This window comes from Mobula hypostoma, chromosome 13 (assembly GCF_963921235.1).
Source record: "Mobula hypostoma chromosome 13, sMobHyp1.1, whole genome shotgun sequence".
NCBI lineage: Eukaryota > Metazoa > Chordata > Chondrichthyes > Myliobatiformes > Myliobatidae > Mobula > Mobula hypostoma.
This window is the reverse complement of record NC_086109.1, coordinates 67,715,870-67,734,542: the sequence shown is the minus strand read 5'-3', so window position 1 is coordinate 67,734,542 and position 18,673 is coordinate 67,715,870. Positions and strand designations below refer to the sequence as shown.

Sequence of the window (18,673 nt, the reverse complement as noted above, 5' to 3'; positions counted from 1 at the left end):
ATGGAGAGGGAAGACTTGCAACATGGGCAACTGCTGGTCTTCCATACAACCTTGCCCAGGCCTGCGCCCTGGAGAGTGAAGACTTTCCAGGCACAGATCCATGGTCTCGCAAGACTAACGGATGCCTTTACTTTACTTAATGAGATACAGTGAAAAGCTTTTGTTTGCAAGCCATCCAGACAGATCATTCTGTTGATCCCAAATATTTAGGCAGTACAAAAGTAAATAAAATCAGAATGCAGAAGGTAGTTGCATAGAACATGCAGTCTATGCAGACACAGAGTGCAAGGGCCATGACAAGATAGACTGAAGACTAAAAGTTCCTCTTTAGCACTCAAGAGGTCTGTTCAAAACTATTATAGCAGCAAGATATAAGCTGTCCTTGCGCCTGGTTGTTCATGCCCTCAAGCTTTCATATCTTCTGCCCAATGGGTGAGGGAGAAGAGAGAATAACCAAGGTGAGAAAGGTGCTTGATCATGTTGGCAGCTTTCCCAAGGCTGTAAGAATTGCTGAGAGAGTTGATGGAGGGGAAGCTGGTTTGTGTGATAGATTGGGTTATGTTCACATTTCTCTGCAATTGCCTGCGGTCTTTGGCAAAGCAGTTGCCATTCCAAGTTGTGATGTTTCTACCTACTTTAATAAAAATACACCTCAACAGCACTGATAAGTGTGGTCCTTTGATGATATGCAGCCATGAAAGGGCCTTTATAAATATGAAAGCTCCTTCACTACTAAGCAGCCAAAGATATCTGACAAAGCACCACTATGTCTATCTTGATTACAGAAGATTTGCTTGTGTTGAAACTTATTCACATATTGAAGTGTCAATTTAATTATCTTGAGGCTACATTTGGATTTATTATAGATCAACAAACTAACAGGTTAGCACCTGAGAGCACATTGGACAAGTGTGCATCAAACGGACTTTGTGCTGTGATCCACCAATATCGAAACAATGGACACAAGTCTGTAGGCAGTTGCTTGTTACAGTCCAATGTACGTGGGCAGTGGGTGGAGCTCTCTACTGGAAGTGTGCATTTGGGAATCTGACCTTGTAGTTCGCAAGTCTGAGTGTTGGATTTCAGAATCAATGTTTGCATAGCAGCTGTAATTATTAGGAAAGGCTGAACAGGCGGGGCAATTTTCCTTCGCAAAGGGAGGGCTGAAAACTGACCTAAAGGAGGTCTTTAAAATGATAAAAGGACTTGATGGGGTTAATGAAGTGAGCCTGTTTCTACTTATAGGGGAGACTGTTAAAGTTTTGTAACTCCGAAACATAAAATGAAATGAAAGAAGAACGCAGGGCTGGGAGATAGCATATATTTTGTTTATACTTTTAGTGAGGTGCACACTCATGATGTGGTGGCGTGATGATGTATGCTATTCACGTACTTTTACATCTAACCAATAATGAATTATGTAAAGAGCAGAAAATGCTTGAACAAACAATATATTTACAATGTTACTGAAATATTAAATACACAACACTTCTCCCTGCTCAGCTATAAATTCCAACTATATAGTGCATCTCAACTATATGACAGTATACTATATAGACATCTACAGCATAGTGAATTTTAAATGGTCCTGCTCAGACCCAGAGACTTAATCAGTGCAGAGAATTTCTTACGAATGTGGGATAATGTCTTTTCTGACAAGGTAGTTCACTCTGCTTGGCAGGTGAGAACTCTGGCTGTGAAACTATCTCAGGTTATGGGTCCTCCTCCATGGTGGCAGTAGTAGGAGTTTACTCTGGGACCACAGGAAAATGATTCTGAGAGCTCTGGACACTTTTCTTCTCCAACAATTGACTGTTCTCCTCAACTGATCGATGACAGCAGATGCAACTTCTACTGGTCCAGTCCTGTCCCTAATCTTTCCAATGATCCACTTTTGGTGACCTCTGTAGTCCCTTGCCAGGACTGCTTGCCTAGGAGTGAAACATCAAACTTCCTTGTTTGGGGAGCCCTCAATTTATCTCAGCTGTTTGTCCTGCATACCCCTCCAGAGACTGGTTAGAGGAGATCCAAGCGTGAGCATAAGGGACGACCCAGGAACAGCACAGCTGGTGAGTTGTTGGTTGTGGAGTGTGCTGCCCTTCTGTGGATTGAAAATGGACATCTGAGTGGTTGATGATCAGTAATGAGGGTACAAGTACTGGTTGAAATGTTTTACACCCCAAACCAGACTCAGGGTCTCTCTGTCAATCTATGCATAATGTTTTCTCTGCAAGAGTAAAAGAGAATGTGATGCGAAGGCTACGGGGCGTTCATTTCCATCATTCATAACACCTGACAGCAGTATAGCATAAGACGAGGTGTCGTAGGCAAGGTTCACTGGATTATCTGCAAGCTTCAGTTCGGTGTCTTTGAAATGCCGTTCAAACTCATTTTGTGGAATGACTGAAACAGCTGAGCCAGTCTCCAACTGTATTTTAATTAAATTGCAGTTCACTTCTGTAAGCCATATTGCTTGTATATTGTTAGTTTTCACGTTGTACATCTCAAGGCTCTATGGTCCTGTTTCACTTTCATCACTATCAGATTTTTCATCTGCAGCATGCAGAAGAACGGTAACTTGACTTCTTATCTTCTCTGTCCAGTCCATTTATTTTTTGTCTGCCCGACAAGCTCTTTGTATGTGTCCTACATTGTTGCATTTTCTGCAAGTTTTGCCTTTAAACCTGCTTTGGTGTATGTGAGCCCCTGCCAAAACTGTATCACAGTTTGTTCAGCCGGTTTCTGTTTAGACGTTGCAATTTTGTTCCTTCTCACTTTTATTCCTGACTAAATGAATTACGTCTCTGGCTGCTGTTTCCATCTGGCTGCGATTTCAATGGCTCTTTCAAAAGTGAGTTGTGCTTTAGTTAGGAGCCATTTCTGAATGTTTTCTTGTAAGATTCCACAAACTAATCAATCTCTCAATGCATCATTAAGCCCATCGCTGAACTGAGAATGCTCAGACAATTTCTTCAGTCAGCCACATAAACTGAAATGGATTCCCCTTCCTTTTGATTCCACTTACAATTGTTACGAGAATACACATAAAATTAAGATGTTTGCTGGCCTGGGCTAGCATCAGTGGCATCAGCAGTTGGTCTGCCACCTGCCCTCAGGGGAAGGAGAGATAAGGAACAATGGAGCAGCGTCTGGAGATGTGTAATGAAGGGACGTGGGAGAGAGAGCTGTCTGGAGCGGCTCCCCCCTTTGAACCCTGAACTGTTTGAAGTGATGGACAGGCGATACCCCAGCAGGGGGATAAAAAGGGACAGGTTCGCTAAGACAGGGACACACGCCACCCGAGGTAACGAGACCCTGGAAGCGGTACGCTTCTCACGAGTGGGTGAGAAGTATCAGACAACGACCAGGGTGGAAAGGTACGATCAGCGGGAACCCGGTGTGTGTCCGCCCTTGCCTGGGTGCCGGGTTCACTGCAGAGGATCGACCGCATCTGGAGGAGGGGTCACAGTCGGTGACCTCAGGTGACATCACCAAGGACCCGCCCAAATGCTGTTTGTGAGCCATCCCGCTGGTCTGTGAGTGAAGCAGTGTTCTGAATGATCAGTTGTTCCTATTCTGTCTCTCTTCCCCCACGTTGTCCATCGCCATGGCAACGATTACTGCGAACTGAACTACAAACTGGACTGAACTTTGAGTCATTTTGAAATTGGTCATTTACCCCTAGACAACGATAGAGCTTGATTGATGCTGTTATCTTAATTCTGTGCACATGTGTGGTTATCATTGTTGAATTGTTGCATTTATTATCCTTTCGATTACTGTGTTGCTTGTTTCTTTAATAAAACTTTCTTAGTTCTAGTACTCCAGACTCCAACTGAGTGATCCATTTCTGCTGGTTTGGCAACCCAGTTACGGGGTACGTAACACAATCAACAGTGGTTTCGGTTTTAAATCTTCTTGCATTACTTTCAGCTCATTTCAGGTGGTTTGGTTGGAGCAGTTAAACTTCTAAGCAAACTGTACGCTCTTCCACCAATTGCACTCAGCACTTGTTTCTCATTGGCAATTTCATTTGCTTCAAACTACCATTCAAATTTTCTCAGTATACATCTGCCAGTTATCCGTGCATCTATCTTTGCAAAGTAGCTAGCCATTTCTGCTAATTTTTTATGATTATTATCACCTGGTATTCACTGCTTATGAACCCGTGAATTTCGTCCATTTTCTGCCTTTGTTTTTTTTTAACTTGACTGTCTTCTCATTCAAAGAAAAAATCATGTTGTGCTTTTTTTAAAACTTGAACATCTCTCTGCGCTTTAACAAGTAGATAGTTGTCTCAGGTTCATTTTAAAACTTACTTGTCACTTCTGTTATATTTTTTAACTCCAAAACATAAAACTAATTCAAAGAAAACCACTGAGCTGAGAGATCGTGTATGTTTTGTTGATACTTTTAGTGAGTCACACACTCATGTCATGGTGCCGTGATGATGTATGTCATTCTCGTACTTTTACATATTTCATTATGGGTTATATGTAAATGAAGAATACTTAATCAAGCTATATATTTACAATATTATTCAAACATTACAGAAATAGTAAATAAACAGAGACCAAGACCATCAAACTGAGATGGTCACTAATAAATCCAACAGAATTCTAAAGAAAATTTTGACTAAGATGAAGAGAACATACTTTCACACTGAGTAGATGAGATGATTCACAAAGAAGTATCCAAAGAGAAACTGTTCAGTTACATAAGGGTGAAGTGGATAGGAGGACATGTTAATTGTATAAAAGCTGATTGGGAGAAAGTGCATGGGAGGACCTGCTGGGCTTCTGAGCTGCAACTTTTATGTATATTAAAATATGTTGAATACTACACATCTAACTAATAGATGGGTTTTCCATGTAACCTTTGCTATTGATGCCATGTACCCGAAATGTGAGCAAGATCCATGCATATTTAGTACCAGCCATTAAACCATTGAAATGTGGTTCAGTGCAAATAATATCTTGAAGTATGTATTCAAATTGACTTGTTTACTTTACTCCCATGGGAAGGTTCCAGCAGAGGTCTGGTGCATGCATGAAAATGTAATTTACATATATTGCTTAATATGGGCAAACAGGCAAAAAAGGACAGATAGCCGAAGGCAGAATCTTTTGCTGCATATATGCTATACAAGAAAAATAATGCTGTCTATGTAAAATGTCCCAAGATAGTTCAAGATAGCATCAGCAGGCAACAACTAACCTCTGAATGGGACCAAAAGCTTAGGCAAACCAGCATGTTGTGAGCATCAGCTAAAGGAGAGAGGGTGACAGAGAAATGCTGCTATAGATATTTCATTCAGGGCTTGAGGGACAAAAGTACATCCATCACTCACAGGGGCAAGGGCAAGCAAGGGTGCAAGTTGGAGAAGCACAACATTTTGGAATATTGCAAGGATGGAGCTGCAGACAGGAGCAAGCACATAAAGGGATTTGAACAGGGCGCTGAGAACGTTAACATTCATTGACAGGTTAATCGGGAGATATCACAGGAATATAACTGGACAAAGTTTGACTTTGAACCACATTGGGACATTCGTGTAAATGAATGTTTGATTAACCAATGAATAAGGTTTTAAGAAACATCTTAAAGAAGGAGAAAGAGAGAGAGAGAGAGATTTATGATAGAAGTTTAGAGTTTTGGGTCTTGGCAGGTGAAGGCCAGTGTTGCCAGTGATGGATCAGGCTGAAGTGCAGTATCCAAGGTGCGAACTATTCTAGTCAGAAGCCCATTTTAAACATTCAGAACTTCTTGCTGGAATGTTTAAAAATCTTAGTAAGTAAATACAAAACCCATCCCTGTGCTGATTATGAAAGAAGTGCAATATATAAAACAGTTGCAAGAGTACATAATAGAGCATAAGTAACTGTCTTCCAGAGCAGAGGTGCAGGAAACACTTACGATGTGGTCGCAAACCCCTGGGTTCCAACAACGAATCATTTGGCTGCCTGCAGTGTTGTCCTGGCCTGCCATTCTCAATGTCTTGTGTCCAAAGTCTGTAAACAAGACATCCTGTGTTAGCAACAGTGAAGGGGTAGGGGCAAAGGCTGGGGAAGTGGTGTTGTGGCCAAGACTGGATCAGGCATGATTATAACAAAGAGCAGGTTACACTCAGGGGGCCAATTGTGCTCTTACGTAGAATCCAACATTGTTTAATCAATCAATAACAATCCTCTTTCTATTTACCCATGTGTTAATATTTAGAATAGGACTAATACAAATTATTTGCAGAAATAAGGCATGCAGCAAACACAACAATTGTAACATCGATGTAGAAAGTAGAATGCCTGTCACTAAACTTGACTACTTAATCCACTTAAATCAGAGCACAGACAATCACAATGGTGCATGAACCCAGTAATGCTGCTCCTGGGCCTACCATGAACTGATGACTCATCAATTCCTGAAGTTCTTTCTTTTATTAAAAAAAGTTAGTATTGATAGAAGTTCAAATTATATTTTTCTTTTCAAGCCAGGGTTTAATAATATTGACGCTTTATAGTTTGCCTCAGTAAATAAATAAATCTGGGAAGTGATTCACACTTCTCTCCAGAATTAGGAGAAACTGTATGGCTTTGACAGTGGGTGCCAGACTTCCACTGCATTGCTCCAAGATCAGAAAAAAAACACTCTTCAGGTGCACAACAGAAAGCTTCTTGATAATCCCAAAAAATTTTGGGAAGACAGCAATAGGAATTGTTTAACCTTTTTAACTGGATATGAATATATCTTCTGTTTCATTGGCCATATCACCGTACATCAGTGTCATCCATAATTCAAGCAGGCAAAAATGGGTTCCCACTTGAGGTGTGAGAATGTAATTCAGCTGATCCTTTACTGCAGTTCTGCTTGGCCTGACCTGTTACCCCCTCAGATGGGCTATTGAGCCAATGCCCTTACAGGGTACCATTTCAAAGAGTATTGGATCTCCTTTCAGCGTAATGGCCAGTTTTTATCCTCCAGTTAACATAATTAAAACACACTGTCTGCATGTTGTCAATTTTCTACTAATTAGATGCGTTTTTGAACATACAGCATTACAGTACAGGTCATTCGACCCACAATGTTGTGCTGCCTTTTTAACCTACTCAGTATAAATTATTCTCTCCTAAATAGCCCTCCATTTTTTTTTATCAACCATGAGCCTATCTGAGAGTTTCTTTAGTGTCCTGAATGTATCTGCCTCTACCACTACCCTTGGCAGAGCGTTCCACGCACCCACCATTCTCTGTGTAAAACACTTACCATAAGACCATAAGTCATAGCAGCAGAATTAGGCCATTTGTCCCATTGAGTCTGCTCTGCCAATTCATCATGGTTGATCTAATTTTCCCTCTCAGCCTCAATCTCCTGTCTTCTCCCCGCATCCCTTCATGCCCTGACCAATTAAGAATCTGTTTACCTCTACCAATATACATACAGACTTGGCCTCCACAGCTGCTTGTGGCAAAGAATTCCACAGACTCACCACTCTCTGGCTAAAGAAATTCCTCCTCATCTCCGTTCTAAAAGGATGTCCCACTATTTTGAGGCTGTGTCCTTTGGTCATAGACTCTGCCACCATAGGAAACATCCTTTTCACATCCACTCTGATGAGGCCTTTCATCATTCGATGGGTTTCAATGAGGTCACCCCTCATTTTTCTGAATTCCAGTGAATACAGGCCCAGAACCATCAAATGCTCTTCATATGATGGGCCATTCAAACCTGGAATCATTTTCATGTACCTCCTTTGAACCCTCTCCAGTTTCAGCACATCCTTTCTAAGATAAGGGGCCCAAAGCTGCTCACAATACTCCAAGTGAGGCCTCTGACCTCCACCATACCTCTGACATCCCCCCTATACTTTCTTCCAATCACTTTAAAATTATGCTCCCCTGTATTAGACATTTCTGCCCTGGGAAAAATTTTCTGCCTATCCACTTGATCTATGCCTCTTATCATCTTGCACACTTCTATCAAGTCATCTCTCATCCTCCCTTACTCCAAGGGGAAAAGCTCACTCAATCTATCTTTGTAAAAACATACTCTCTAATCCAGAGAATCTCTTCAGCACCTTCTCTAAAGCTTCCACATCCTTCCTAAAATGAGGTGACCAGCACTGAACATGATATTCCAAGTGTGGTCTAACCAGGGTTTTATAGAGGTGTTGTGACATCTCCACAACAATCGTACTGCACAAATATGCTGCTGGCTGCAACATGCTGTGTAGTTAGGAAAGTTTGCTATAAAATGCAAGATCCTTTGTATACAAGTTGTTTGGTGCACGTTTCATAAGAAAAGTGCCCTTATATAGTTCAGCATCTATTATTTTGCTGTCAAAATGTGTCCGTGCTCTTCAAACGCTGCACCAAACTTGACTATTTATATGCTATTTAAATAAGCACTAAGCAAGGTCATTTAGAGATTAATTACACTGGCAGAGATTATTTACAGAACAGAAGGTGACTACAGATTTCAAGAGGTCAGAAAGGACAATTGCTTTGGAAGACCAGCAGCCACAGTTATTCTGACACCTGAGCTAACAAGATATCTTCCTTTCCTCCAGACATTTCTCTAGGTACTGCATGTAATTAATTTCTTTTCTTCATCTTTTTTCTGCATACAATGCTGAACTTCACAAACTACAACTGTTATTCAATAGACTTCTTACTTCATCCCCCTCCCCCATGCACCTCGCTTCACCTACCAGCTTTTAGCTGGTCCCCCTTCCCCTCCCACCACCTATTACTCTGGCAGCTTCCCCCTTCCTTTTCAGTACTGATGAAGGGTCTCGTCCCAAAATGTCAGCTGTTTATTCATTTCCATAGAATGCTGCCTGGCCTGCTGCGTTCCTCCAGCGATTTGTTGGTGTTGCTCTGGATTTCCAGCAACTGCATGATCTTATGTTTATGAATAGTTAGTTATTTGGAAGTAGGCATAACTCTCTCCTTATGTTTATTGGTTTGGAAGGTTCTGAGGATCTACAGCATCCAACACACAAAAATATTAACATAGACCAGTGTGAATTAGCTTCAAAACAAAAGCAAACTGCTTTGAAGCTGGACTCTGAAATAAAAATGGGAATTGCCGGGAATACTCAGTAGCTAATGTGCTCTTCATGGTGAGTGAAACAGACTTAACATTTTAATCCCCAAAACAGAGTGGAAAAAGGAAGTTCAGGGTTCAAGGACAGGTTAAAAATAAACTGCATCTATCATGGCAACCAAGTGCTTCTCAATCCAACCTACTTTTAGTTTTATTGGAGATATGATTTGTGGGAGAGAAACCTATCGAATCCAGGATATGCTCAGGTTCTTTTAAGGGGCTGTATATCTCTATATCAACATGATAGTTACTGTTTTATGTGTGTTGTCTGGCTTTTCCTAGACATGTCAAATTAATGGTAACAGAAAGACTGGATGGATAAAGTAAAGGTGTATCAGGATACATCTCTAAGAGCAGCAGTGGATTGGCCAAGATCTGTAAACAAATCTTCAAGTGCCTCTTAGCTCCATGGTTTCCCCCTAATATGTCAAAGTTTGGATAACCACTGCATTGTAACTACCAAAATTCTGTGATCATTCCCCTACCTTAAGTCTTCTCCCCACCTTGTTCTCTCCTTCCACTCCTTCTTACTGCTGGTCAACCTCCCACTTCTCTCATGTCTCCCGTATCTCTGCCTCTACTCTCAGCATCCCATCCAGCCCTGATTTTGGCCATCCATCTCTCTAAGTCTGTTTGTGAATCAAACATAACTCTTCCACATTTTTCTGCACCCTGCTCAAGTAAATATCATGACCACCGTCCCTCCTTCGGAGATTTGGATGCTTTCATAGGTAAAACCACTTACTGGTCTATTTGTAGTCCTCGTATGTCCCTGCATCTGTTTGTGTCCCAAGCACAGTATGGGTCCCTGGCCAGGATACACTCTCCACAGCTCTGGTAAATGGTGCAATTAGAGACGGATAGCTGAACCACTCCTGTGTATGAAGATGCATATAACATGCCCTGTAGGTTGAGAAAAACATTCTTAGCTTGTTTCCGGGACAGCAGATTGATGAATACTCATTCACAATTTGCAGAGTGACTAAGCTATTCACGACAATGGAACTATCCATTTTGAGTGTAACATTGAATGTTGCCAACGAATCAATATTGTAAATCCATACAATGCTTTGATTCAACATCTAAACATAAGATTGAATTCTCATTCACAGAGTGACTAAGCAATGGAAGTGTATATCTGAGTATAACATTAAACATTGACGATGAATTGATTTTAACAATTGTAAATCCATACTATGCTTGCATCGAACATTTAAACATAGGGGTTGAAGCAACATCAAAACTAGAAATCAATCCAAATGTGAGCCTTTTATTATGGTAGCATTTCCGTTTCAAGTCTAGAAAGCTTCAGGTTGGAACCCGTTACCAGGCATTCCTGACGACTGTTTCTGAATTCAAGAATAGCATGTGGTTTGTTACGATTGTGCTCCCTTGCCTCTGTGCTGAGATACCGGCTAAGATCTCTTGACAGTGAAGCTGAGAAACACAGCACAGAAGGAGCCTCACAAGGGTACCATCCAATTGATTAGCACAAAGGAAAGGAGGGTTGACATGGCAGCCAGCCATACTGTCAATCAACTGCAATCACTCCCACTGCCTGACATAGTTTCAACAGGATGAGGGTGAAGTTACCAAAACTGCAACCTAGAATTTCTGATTTCTCCATCAATTTCCTATTCCTTTCCACATTCTCCACTGCTCTCTATTTATTAAGCCCACAAATTCTGGGTGGACCACACGCAAAACGCTGGAGGAACTCAGCAGCGTCTAGGAAGAGAGTACAGTTGACAGATGTCCTGCCGAAGAGTTTCGGTCCAAAATGTCAACTGTACTCTTTTCCGAGATGCTGCTGAGTTCCTCCAGCATTTTGTGCGTGTTGCTCGGATTTCCAGCATCTGCAGATTTTCTCTTGTTTGAAATTCTGTGTGGAAGAGCTTAGTAATCTTACTGTGATTGATAGTTGGGGAGAAAATGAAATTAAATCAAGTAGCTTTTCAGAGGAATGAGCCATGTCTCAGCATATATTACGGTGTTGCCTGAGATGAAAAAAGTTTATTTAGCCTCCTTGCCGAATCAGGAAGTCACCCTTAATAAAATCTGTACCTGTTTTGAATCCAGAATCAGGTTCTGCACTGGTTGTGGTTCAGCAAACAGAGCAATTTCCTCAATAATATGTACCTTGTGATTCACATTTATGGCTTTGTGCAACATTCCAGTATCTGTCAATAAACAAGAAATAATATTGCTGTAAATTTTAAAAGGTGAAAAGATCTAGTGGCAATATTTTCAAACAACATCAATATATTTCATCTTAAATGTATGCAATAGCAATTTATTATTAAGATGTCATGGCTCATGGTGGGTTTGACAATACCCGAGGATCTCTCATAAGCTATCTTGAAGCACTAATTTTTTTCATCTGTTCAGCATTTTTACCCACTAGCATTGAATTGCTAGCCTTGTAAGACTGGTTTTAGTGTAAGTCAGCAGATGGTTAAGAACTGTGATCCATAATTTCTGCAGACAGTGATCTGAGACAGCCACATTCACAGGGAGCGCGCTCTCCCGAAGCAAGGCCATTTCTCCTCTCATTTATTGGTGACTCTTTATATCAGCTATATTTTTGTGCTCAGCTGAACAGAAATTTAGTGAAGTAATTATAAAAATAATGGAAATAATGTATTTCATCCAAGAACAAAATAACATTACCCCTTCACCTCCTCTTTATGCAGCTCATTTTAATTTACAAAGGTGATAATGGAAATAACCTTTGATATGTCAGGCCTGCAGCTATGCAGTGTTTCTTTCGGTCAGGTACCAACCAGGAGATCAAGAACACTTCAGTCTGTTGCTGATCTGGGGCACTGTGCACAGATTCTGTCTCCCCACGGATGGAGCAGTACCGCTTTCTACCTGTGATGTCTCTGCACATGGATAATGAAGCAAGACTGTTGAAACACTGGACGCAACTGTGCAGCTCGAAGAGTTGCTGCCTCACAGCTTCAGTAACCCAGGTTCAATCCTGGTTTCAGGCGCTATCTGGTTGGGGTTTGCACATTCTTCTTGTGACCTCCTGTGTTTGCGTTCTCTCTGGGTGCCCTGGTTGGCTCACACATCCAAATAAAAAACAAGTATGAGTCATCTAAAGCACGAGAAATTCTGCAGATGCTGGAGGTCCAAAGCAATGCTCACAAAATGCTGGAGCATCTATAGAAAGCAGTAAACGTTTCAGGCAGAGACCTGTCTTCAGGAATGAGAAAGAAGGGGGACGATGCCAGAATAAAAAGGTGGGAAGAGGGGAAAGAGGCTAGCTGGAAGGTGATAGGTGAAGCCAGGTGGGTGGGAAAAGTCAAGAGCAGGAGAAGAAAGAATCTGATGGGAGAGGAGTGGACAATAAGAGAAAGGGAAGGAGGAGGGGACTCAAGGGGAAGTACAGGCAGGTTACAGGTGAAAGGTCAGAGTGGAGAATAGAGGAAGTGGAGGGGGAATGAGTTATATAAATTTGAAGAATTTGAAATTGAGTAGTGCTGGCTACATTGTACCTAAACAAAAGATAAGGTGCTGTACTTCAAGTCTGCCTTTGGCCTTGTGACATTACAGAAGGCCACAAACAGAAAGGTCTCAGAATTATAGCGGCAGGCAATTGGAGACTTTGGGTCACTCCTGCAGACTGAATGTGAGTGGTCTACAAAGCGATCACACAAACTGGGTTTGATTTCTCCAACGTAAAAGAGATGTGAACACTGAAAGAACGCACTAGTTTGGAAGCAGTCTAGGTGAATTGCTACCTCACCCTCTCTATTACTGATTGGTTTCTGCTCCCGTTACAGGAAGGAATAACAGAAGATGTAGGAGCACTGCACACCAGTGAATGCCACAAAGCAAGGCAGCTTTTTAACGAAGTGTTTAATTTCTGGATTATCCCTCTGAAGAAATGCAAGTACAGGCTGTCCATAAATTGATTTTGTCTGAAAATACACATAAATAACTTAATATGAAAACAGTCCTTCCATATTCATTGTGTGAATGGCATCAAGAGCACATAAGACTGATGAGAAAGACAATTTACTAAAAGTGAAAATTGAGAGGCTCTGGCACTCTGGACTTCAAATGTAATAATATTATAGGAGCTTTTTCATATTTAAGGGTGTCTATAGATCAAGTGTTTGTTACCCAGGAGCGACCTGTAGTGAGATGCTGTCCGATTAACTCTCCATACCTGTGCCCAGAAACAGAACGTCATATTGCCCCCGAGTGGCTTGGACTCTGTCCACAGCGAGCTGGGTGTACTTTACGTGCTTCTTCGTCAGAACGAGTTTACTCTTGACACTCTTTTCCATTAGAAAATGGTCCTTTGCAAAATTCAATACTTTGTCTGGCATTTGGAATGAAGAAGTTATGTTCATGGCTCTTACACTGTCTGTAATGCACTGAGAGAGATAACAAAAGGTGAATTTGCATTAATTAACATGTACATTGACCCTTTAACCAAGCATCTGTCAAAAGGACCATTTGTTGGCTTCTTCCTCAACATTAATGGCTACAATGTGCACAGCTCAGCAAACCTCGCCAATTCTACTGGACTCACAAAGGAGTATGTTAACACCCTGCTCACCAGAAATCTCACAACACACCAGCCTTATCATCATGTGCGGGAGATGATGATAGTGGCTGTTCTCATGCAAACTGATGAAGTGGCGTGAAGGTGCCCCTCTCAGGAAAACAGGCATTTGAAGTCAAATCCTGCTCTTGTCTCTTAGAGCCAGCTGAGTGTGGGTGATTATTTGCATACTGAATGCTTAATACAGTGGACATGAATGGATATCAACGTCCCCACAGAACATAAGTAGATAATTCTTTGGATATTTGTTACTAACTTAACTTTGAATTGAGTGATTCTTCAGCATTGCCAGACATGGAATGGTACAGCATGGGAACAGGTCCTTCAGCCCATGATATTGTGCCAAACTAATTAAACGCCTAACTAAAATAATACCTATTGCCCACACAATGCCCATAACTAAAAAAATTTCCTATTGCCTGCACAACATTCATCCTCCATTTTCTGCATATTCATGTTCCTAGCTAAGAGCCTCATAAAAGCTTCCATTGTATCAGCCTCCACCATGAAGCCTATTCTAGGAACCCATCAACTTCCATGTAAAATCTTGAACGGCACATCTCCTTTGAACTTGCCCTCTCTCATCTTAAATACATGTTCTCTAGTATATTTAGATTGTTTTATAATTATACCAAGTAAATACAGTATTTCCCTGAATCACTCAATGCAATGAAGAACATCAAACACCCAGCCAATAAAAAGTCCCTCAATTTCACAAGAGCTGTTTCTTGCTTGGTTGCAGTTAAAACTGAGCTTTTAACTAAAGCTTAGCTGTTTATTGGGGCCTGCTCATTCAGACCAAGGACTAAACAGTGTTTTATCTGCAGACTGTCCCATTTATCAGTAACTGATAATAGGCAGCAGTATTAGGAATGTGCAGAGCAGTCTGCAGGGAAATTTCAAACAGTAAATGAAATGGTACAGAGATCATGGACCAATACTTCAACCCCGTAACGCAGGCAGAACACTGGAGGAACTTTGCAGATGAGGCAGCGTCTATGGAAATGAATAAAGAGTCAACATTTTGGGCTGAGACCCTTCTACAGGACTGGAAAGTAATGGGGAAGATGCCAGAATAGAAAGCTGAGGGGAGGGGAAGGAGGACTAGCTAGGAGGTGATAGGTGAAGCCAGGTGGGTGAGAATAAGTAATCTGATAGGAGAGGAGAGTGGACCATGGGAGAAAGGGAAAAGTGAGGGGAACCAGGGGGAGGTGATAGGTAGGTGAGGAGGAGAAGTAAGAGGCCAGAGTGGGGAATAGAAGAAGAGGGAATGTGGGGGTGGGGGGAGAAAAAAATGAAAAAAAAAATATTGGAAGGAGAAATCAATGTTCATGTTATTAGATTGGAGTCATTAAACTGAGTATGAGGTGTTGCTCCTCCGCACTGAGAGTGGCCTCATTGTGGCAAAAAAGAGAGGCCATGGACCGCCATATCAGAGCGAGAATGGGGATAGTAATTAAAGTGGTTGGCCACCAGTAATTTCCACTTTTGGGAGTTGGAGTGGAGGTGCTTGGCAAGGTAGTCCCACAATTTAGGTCGAGTCTCACCAATGTATAACTCCTCACAGAATCATGGAGTCACACAGTGTGAAAACAGGCTCTTCACATTAGAGTTTGTGTTAAGTTACATCAATTCCAAGTTAAAGACCATAAATTTGTGAAACTCCAAACCAGGTGATAACTCCCATTCAAACCTGAGAACTTGTCAATGAGGACCAGCTACCTGTGCTTCCATTTTCGAAGCCAAACAGGCAACTTGTGTTCCATCCTCCACTTTATGGTTGAGATGAGCCAGACCCAAGCAGAAAATCACTTTTCAACAAGACCTTCAGTGTGCCAATTAAAATTTATCGTACACTTGAAAAGAATAGCCTTTAGAAGATTTTGGCATTCATATATACCAGCTGTATTGTATTACGTTATGCTCTCCCAGTCTCTCAAATGTTTGCAAATAAGGAGCAAGCCACTTAAATGGACGCCAAATCATCAGGCACTCAGGAGTGGAGTGGAATGGACAGAGAGTACTCCACTGATCAATCTCTCATTCAAGGGTGTAGATATTTACTAACATTCTCAAATGTTTGCAAAAATAGACCTGAGCTTTTCTCAAGTACATGAATGAATTTCAAGCGCTTCAAAGGTGATTTTTTAAATTGTCTTGCATCAACGTTCTACCTAGAGATCAACAAAAAAATTCATATTTTAATTGTCAGCTTCAATTACTATGAATTTTCTGAAAACAACAAAAACAACTTGTTAGTTCATAAGGCATAGGAGCAGAATTAGGCCATTTGGCCGATTGAGTCTGCTCTTCTCTTCCATCATGGCTGATTTATTATCCCTCTCAACCTGATTCTCCTGCCTTCTCTCTGAAACTGTTGATGCCCTGACAAATCAAGAACCTATCAACCTCCACTTTGAAAAAACCAAATGACATCTATGGCATTGAATTTCACATTCACCACTCTCTGGCTAAAGAAATTCCTCCGCATCTCTGTTCTAAGATGACGTCCTTATATTTTGAGGCTGTTTCCTTCGGTCCTAGAATCTTCCACTATAAGAAACACCACCTCTATGTTCACTCCAACTAGGCCTTTCAATATTCAAGTTTTCAATAAAATCCTCTCTCATTCTTCCAAACTACAGTGAGTACAGGCCCAGAGCCATCAAACACCCCTCATTAACCCTTTCATTCCTGGAATCATTCTCCTGAACCTCCTCTGGACCCTCCCCAATGCCAGCACATCTTTTCTTAGATAAGGGGCCCAAAACTGCTCACAATATTCCAAGTGTGGTCTTGCCAATGCTTTATAAAATCTCAGTATTACATCCTTGCTTTTATATTCTAGTCCTCCTAAAATTAATGCTAATATCAAATTTACCTTCCTCAACCAGCAAGTTAACATTTAGGGAATCCTACACAAGCACTGCCAAATCCCTTTGCACCTCTGATCTCTGAATTTGCTCCCCATTTAGAAAAAAGTCTATGCCTTTATTCCTTCAACCAAATTGCCGTACACTTTCTGTTACTGTATTCCACCCGCCACTTCTTTACCCATTTTCCTGATCTAAGTGCTTCTGCAGACTCCCAGCTTCCTCAACGCTACCTGTCCTTCTACCTATCTTCATATCATTGGCAAACTTGGCCACAAAGCCATCAATACTGTCATCCAAACCACTGGCAATTACTGTGAAAAGAAGCAGTCTCAACACCGATCAGTGTGGATTACCACTAGTCACCAGCAGCCAACAAGAAAAGATCTCCTTTATTCCCACTCTTGACTCCTGTCAGTCAGCCAGTCTTCTGTCTATGCTAGTATCTTTCCTGTAATACCATGGGCTCTTATCTTGTTTAGCAGTCTCGTGTGTGACACCTTGTCAAAGACCTTTGGAAATTCCAAGTAAACAACATCTACTGACTCTCTTTTATCTATCCTGCCTGTTATTTCCTCAAATGATTGCAACAGATTTGTTAGGCAAGATTTCCCCTTAAGGAAACCATGCTAACTTCTGCCAATTTTATCATGTGCCTCCAGGTATCCCGGAACTTCATTCTTAATATTGGATTCCAACATCTTCCCAACCAAAAGTCAGGTGAACTGGCCGATAATTTCCTGCTTTTTATCTCCCTCCCTTCTTAGAGTGGTGTGACATTTGCAATCTAACAGCGTTGTACTTTGTCTGAGCATGGTTTTCTCACTAACAGCAGAAACACCATCAAAATTTATGTTTATGTTCTTTGTTTATCCAGTTACAGCAGCAATTTGAACAGGTAGAGTTTAGCTGACCCATTTCTCACTGCTATCTTGGACAATGTTTATCCCTCTACCTTCCACAGCCACACAGTTGGTTATCCTTGTATTCCAATTTGTAGGAATCAACAACTGAAGGTAAAATTAACTGTCATATTTCTTACAATGCAGCACCATCTATGCTACAAATATGTTGCATTTGGCTTTAAAATGAGGCTTTAAAAGTTCATTCCTTCTCTGGTTGTTGCTAAGCGAGGACAGCACAAAGCTTAGATAAATAGCACATTGCCACTTAATAGAATTCATCACAATGTTCCGTAACTTGTCTTCACAATCGGTAATCTGCAGAATGTTTCCAGCGTTTGAAACAAGCAGTCGCTTGTATGGCTGAGGTGACGCAAAGTTTGAAAAGAACTCAGGGGTTTTTTGGATTTTTTGGCGCGCTGCAATCGTAACAATCTGGTCGGCACTTGGCAAGGGCCAATAAAAAGAAATGAAGCGGAAGTGGAGTAGCCATCGTAGGAGTGGCAATTTTGTGAGTGGACAGTCTTAGAGTGGTCAGGCTTTGGCACACCAGGCTTAGGCCAGAACTGGAGGAGGCGCTATGTAAATTTCTAATAAGATTTTTTTTTCTCTTTTTTTTGTTTATTAGTACATAGCTACTGCTGTGAGAATGGGTCCAAGATTGGTGGTATGTTCTTTGAGTGAGATGTGGGAAACTCTGGGAGACATCCACTCTACTGATAGTTACATCTGCATGAAGTACATCGACTTGCAGTTTATTAGAGACGATGTTAAGGAACTGGAGGTGAAGCTCGATGACTCTTGATTCATATGGGAGAACGAGGAGGTGATAGATACGAGCTACAGGGAGGCAGTTCACCCCTAAGTTGCAGGACATGTACAACTGGGTGACTGTTGAGGTGGGAATAGACAACCAGTGCAGAGTACTCCTGTGTCCATACCTCTCAATAATAAGTATGCCACTTTCAATACTATTGGGGAGGGGGAACAACCTATCAAGGGGAAAGCACAGTGACCAGGTCTATGAAACTGAGTATGACTTCTGTGTCTCAGAAGGGAAAGGGGGAGAAAAGTGTTCAAGTTCAATTATTCAGTTCACGAATAAAGCCCAATGAAACAGCGTTCCTCTAGAGCTAGGATGTAAACACACTATCAACAGTCATACAGTTGTGCGGAAGAGTGCAGTAGTGTTAGGGGATTCATTTTCACAGTTA

At 41.4% G+C, this 18,673-nt stretch overlaps 1 protein-coding gene across 14 annotated transcripts in view; it reads right to left on the bottom strand.

Annotated features, from left to right (window-relative positions):
- The window catches only part of sema4ba (sema domain, immunoglobulin domain (Ig), transmembrane domain (TM) and short cytoplasmic domain, (semaphorin) 4Ba), a 462,752-nt gene that overhangs the window by 6,904 nt on the left and 437,175 nt on the right, over window positions 1-18,673 (bottom strand). For all 14 annotated transcript variants that reach the window (XM_063065887.1, XM_063065890.1, XM_063065888.1 and 11 more), the window contains 4 exons: window positions 13,283-13,493; window positions 11,167-11,282; window positions 9,848-10,005; window positions 5,917-6,011 (listed from right to left, as the gene is read on the bottom strand). In XM_063065887.1, coding sequence (XP_062921957.1) covers window positions 5,917-6,011; window positions 9,848-10,005; window positions 11,167-11,282; window positions 13,283-13,493 — 580 coding nt within the window. The remainder of the gene's footprint in view (window positions 1-5,916; window positions 6,012-9,847; window positions 10,006-11,166; window positions 11,283-13,282; window positions 13,494-18,673) is intronic.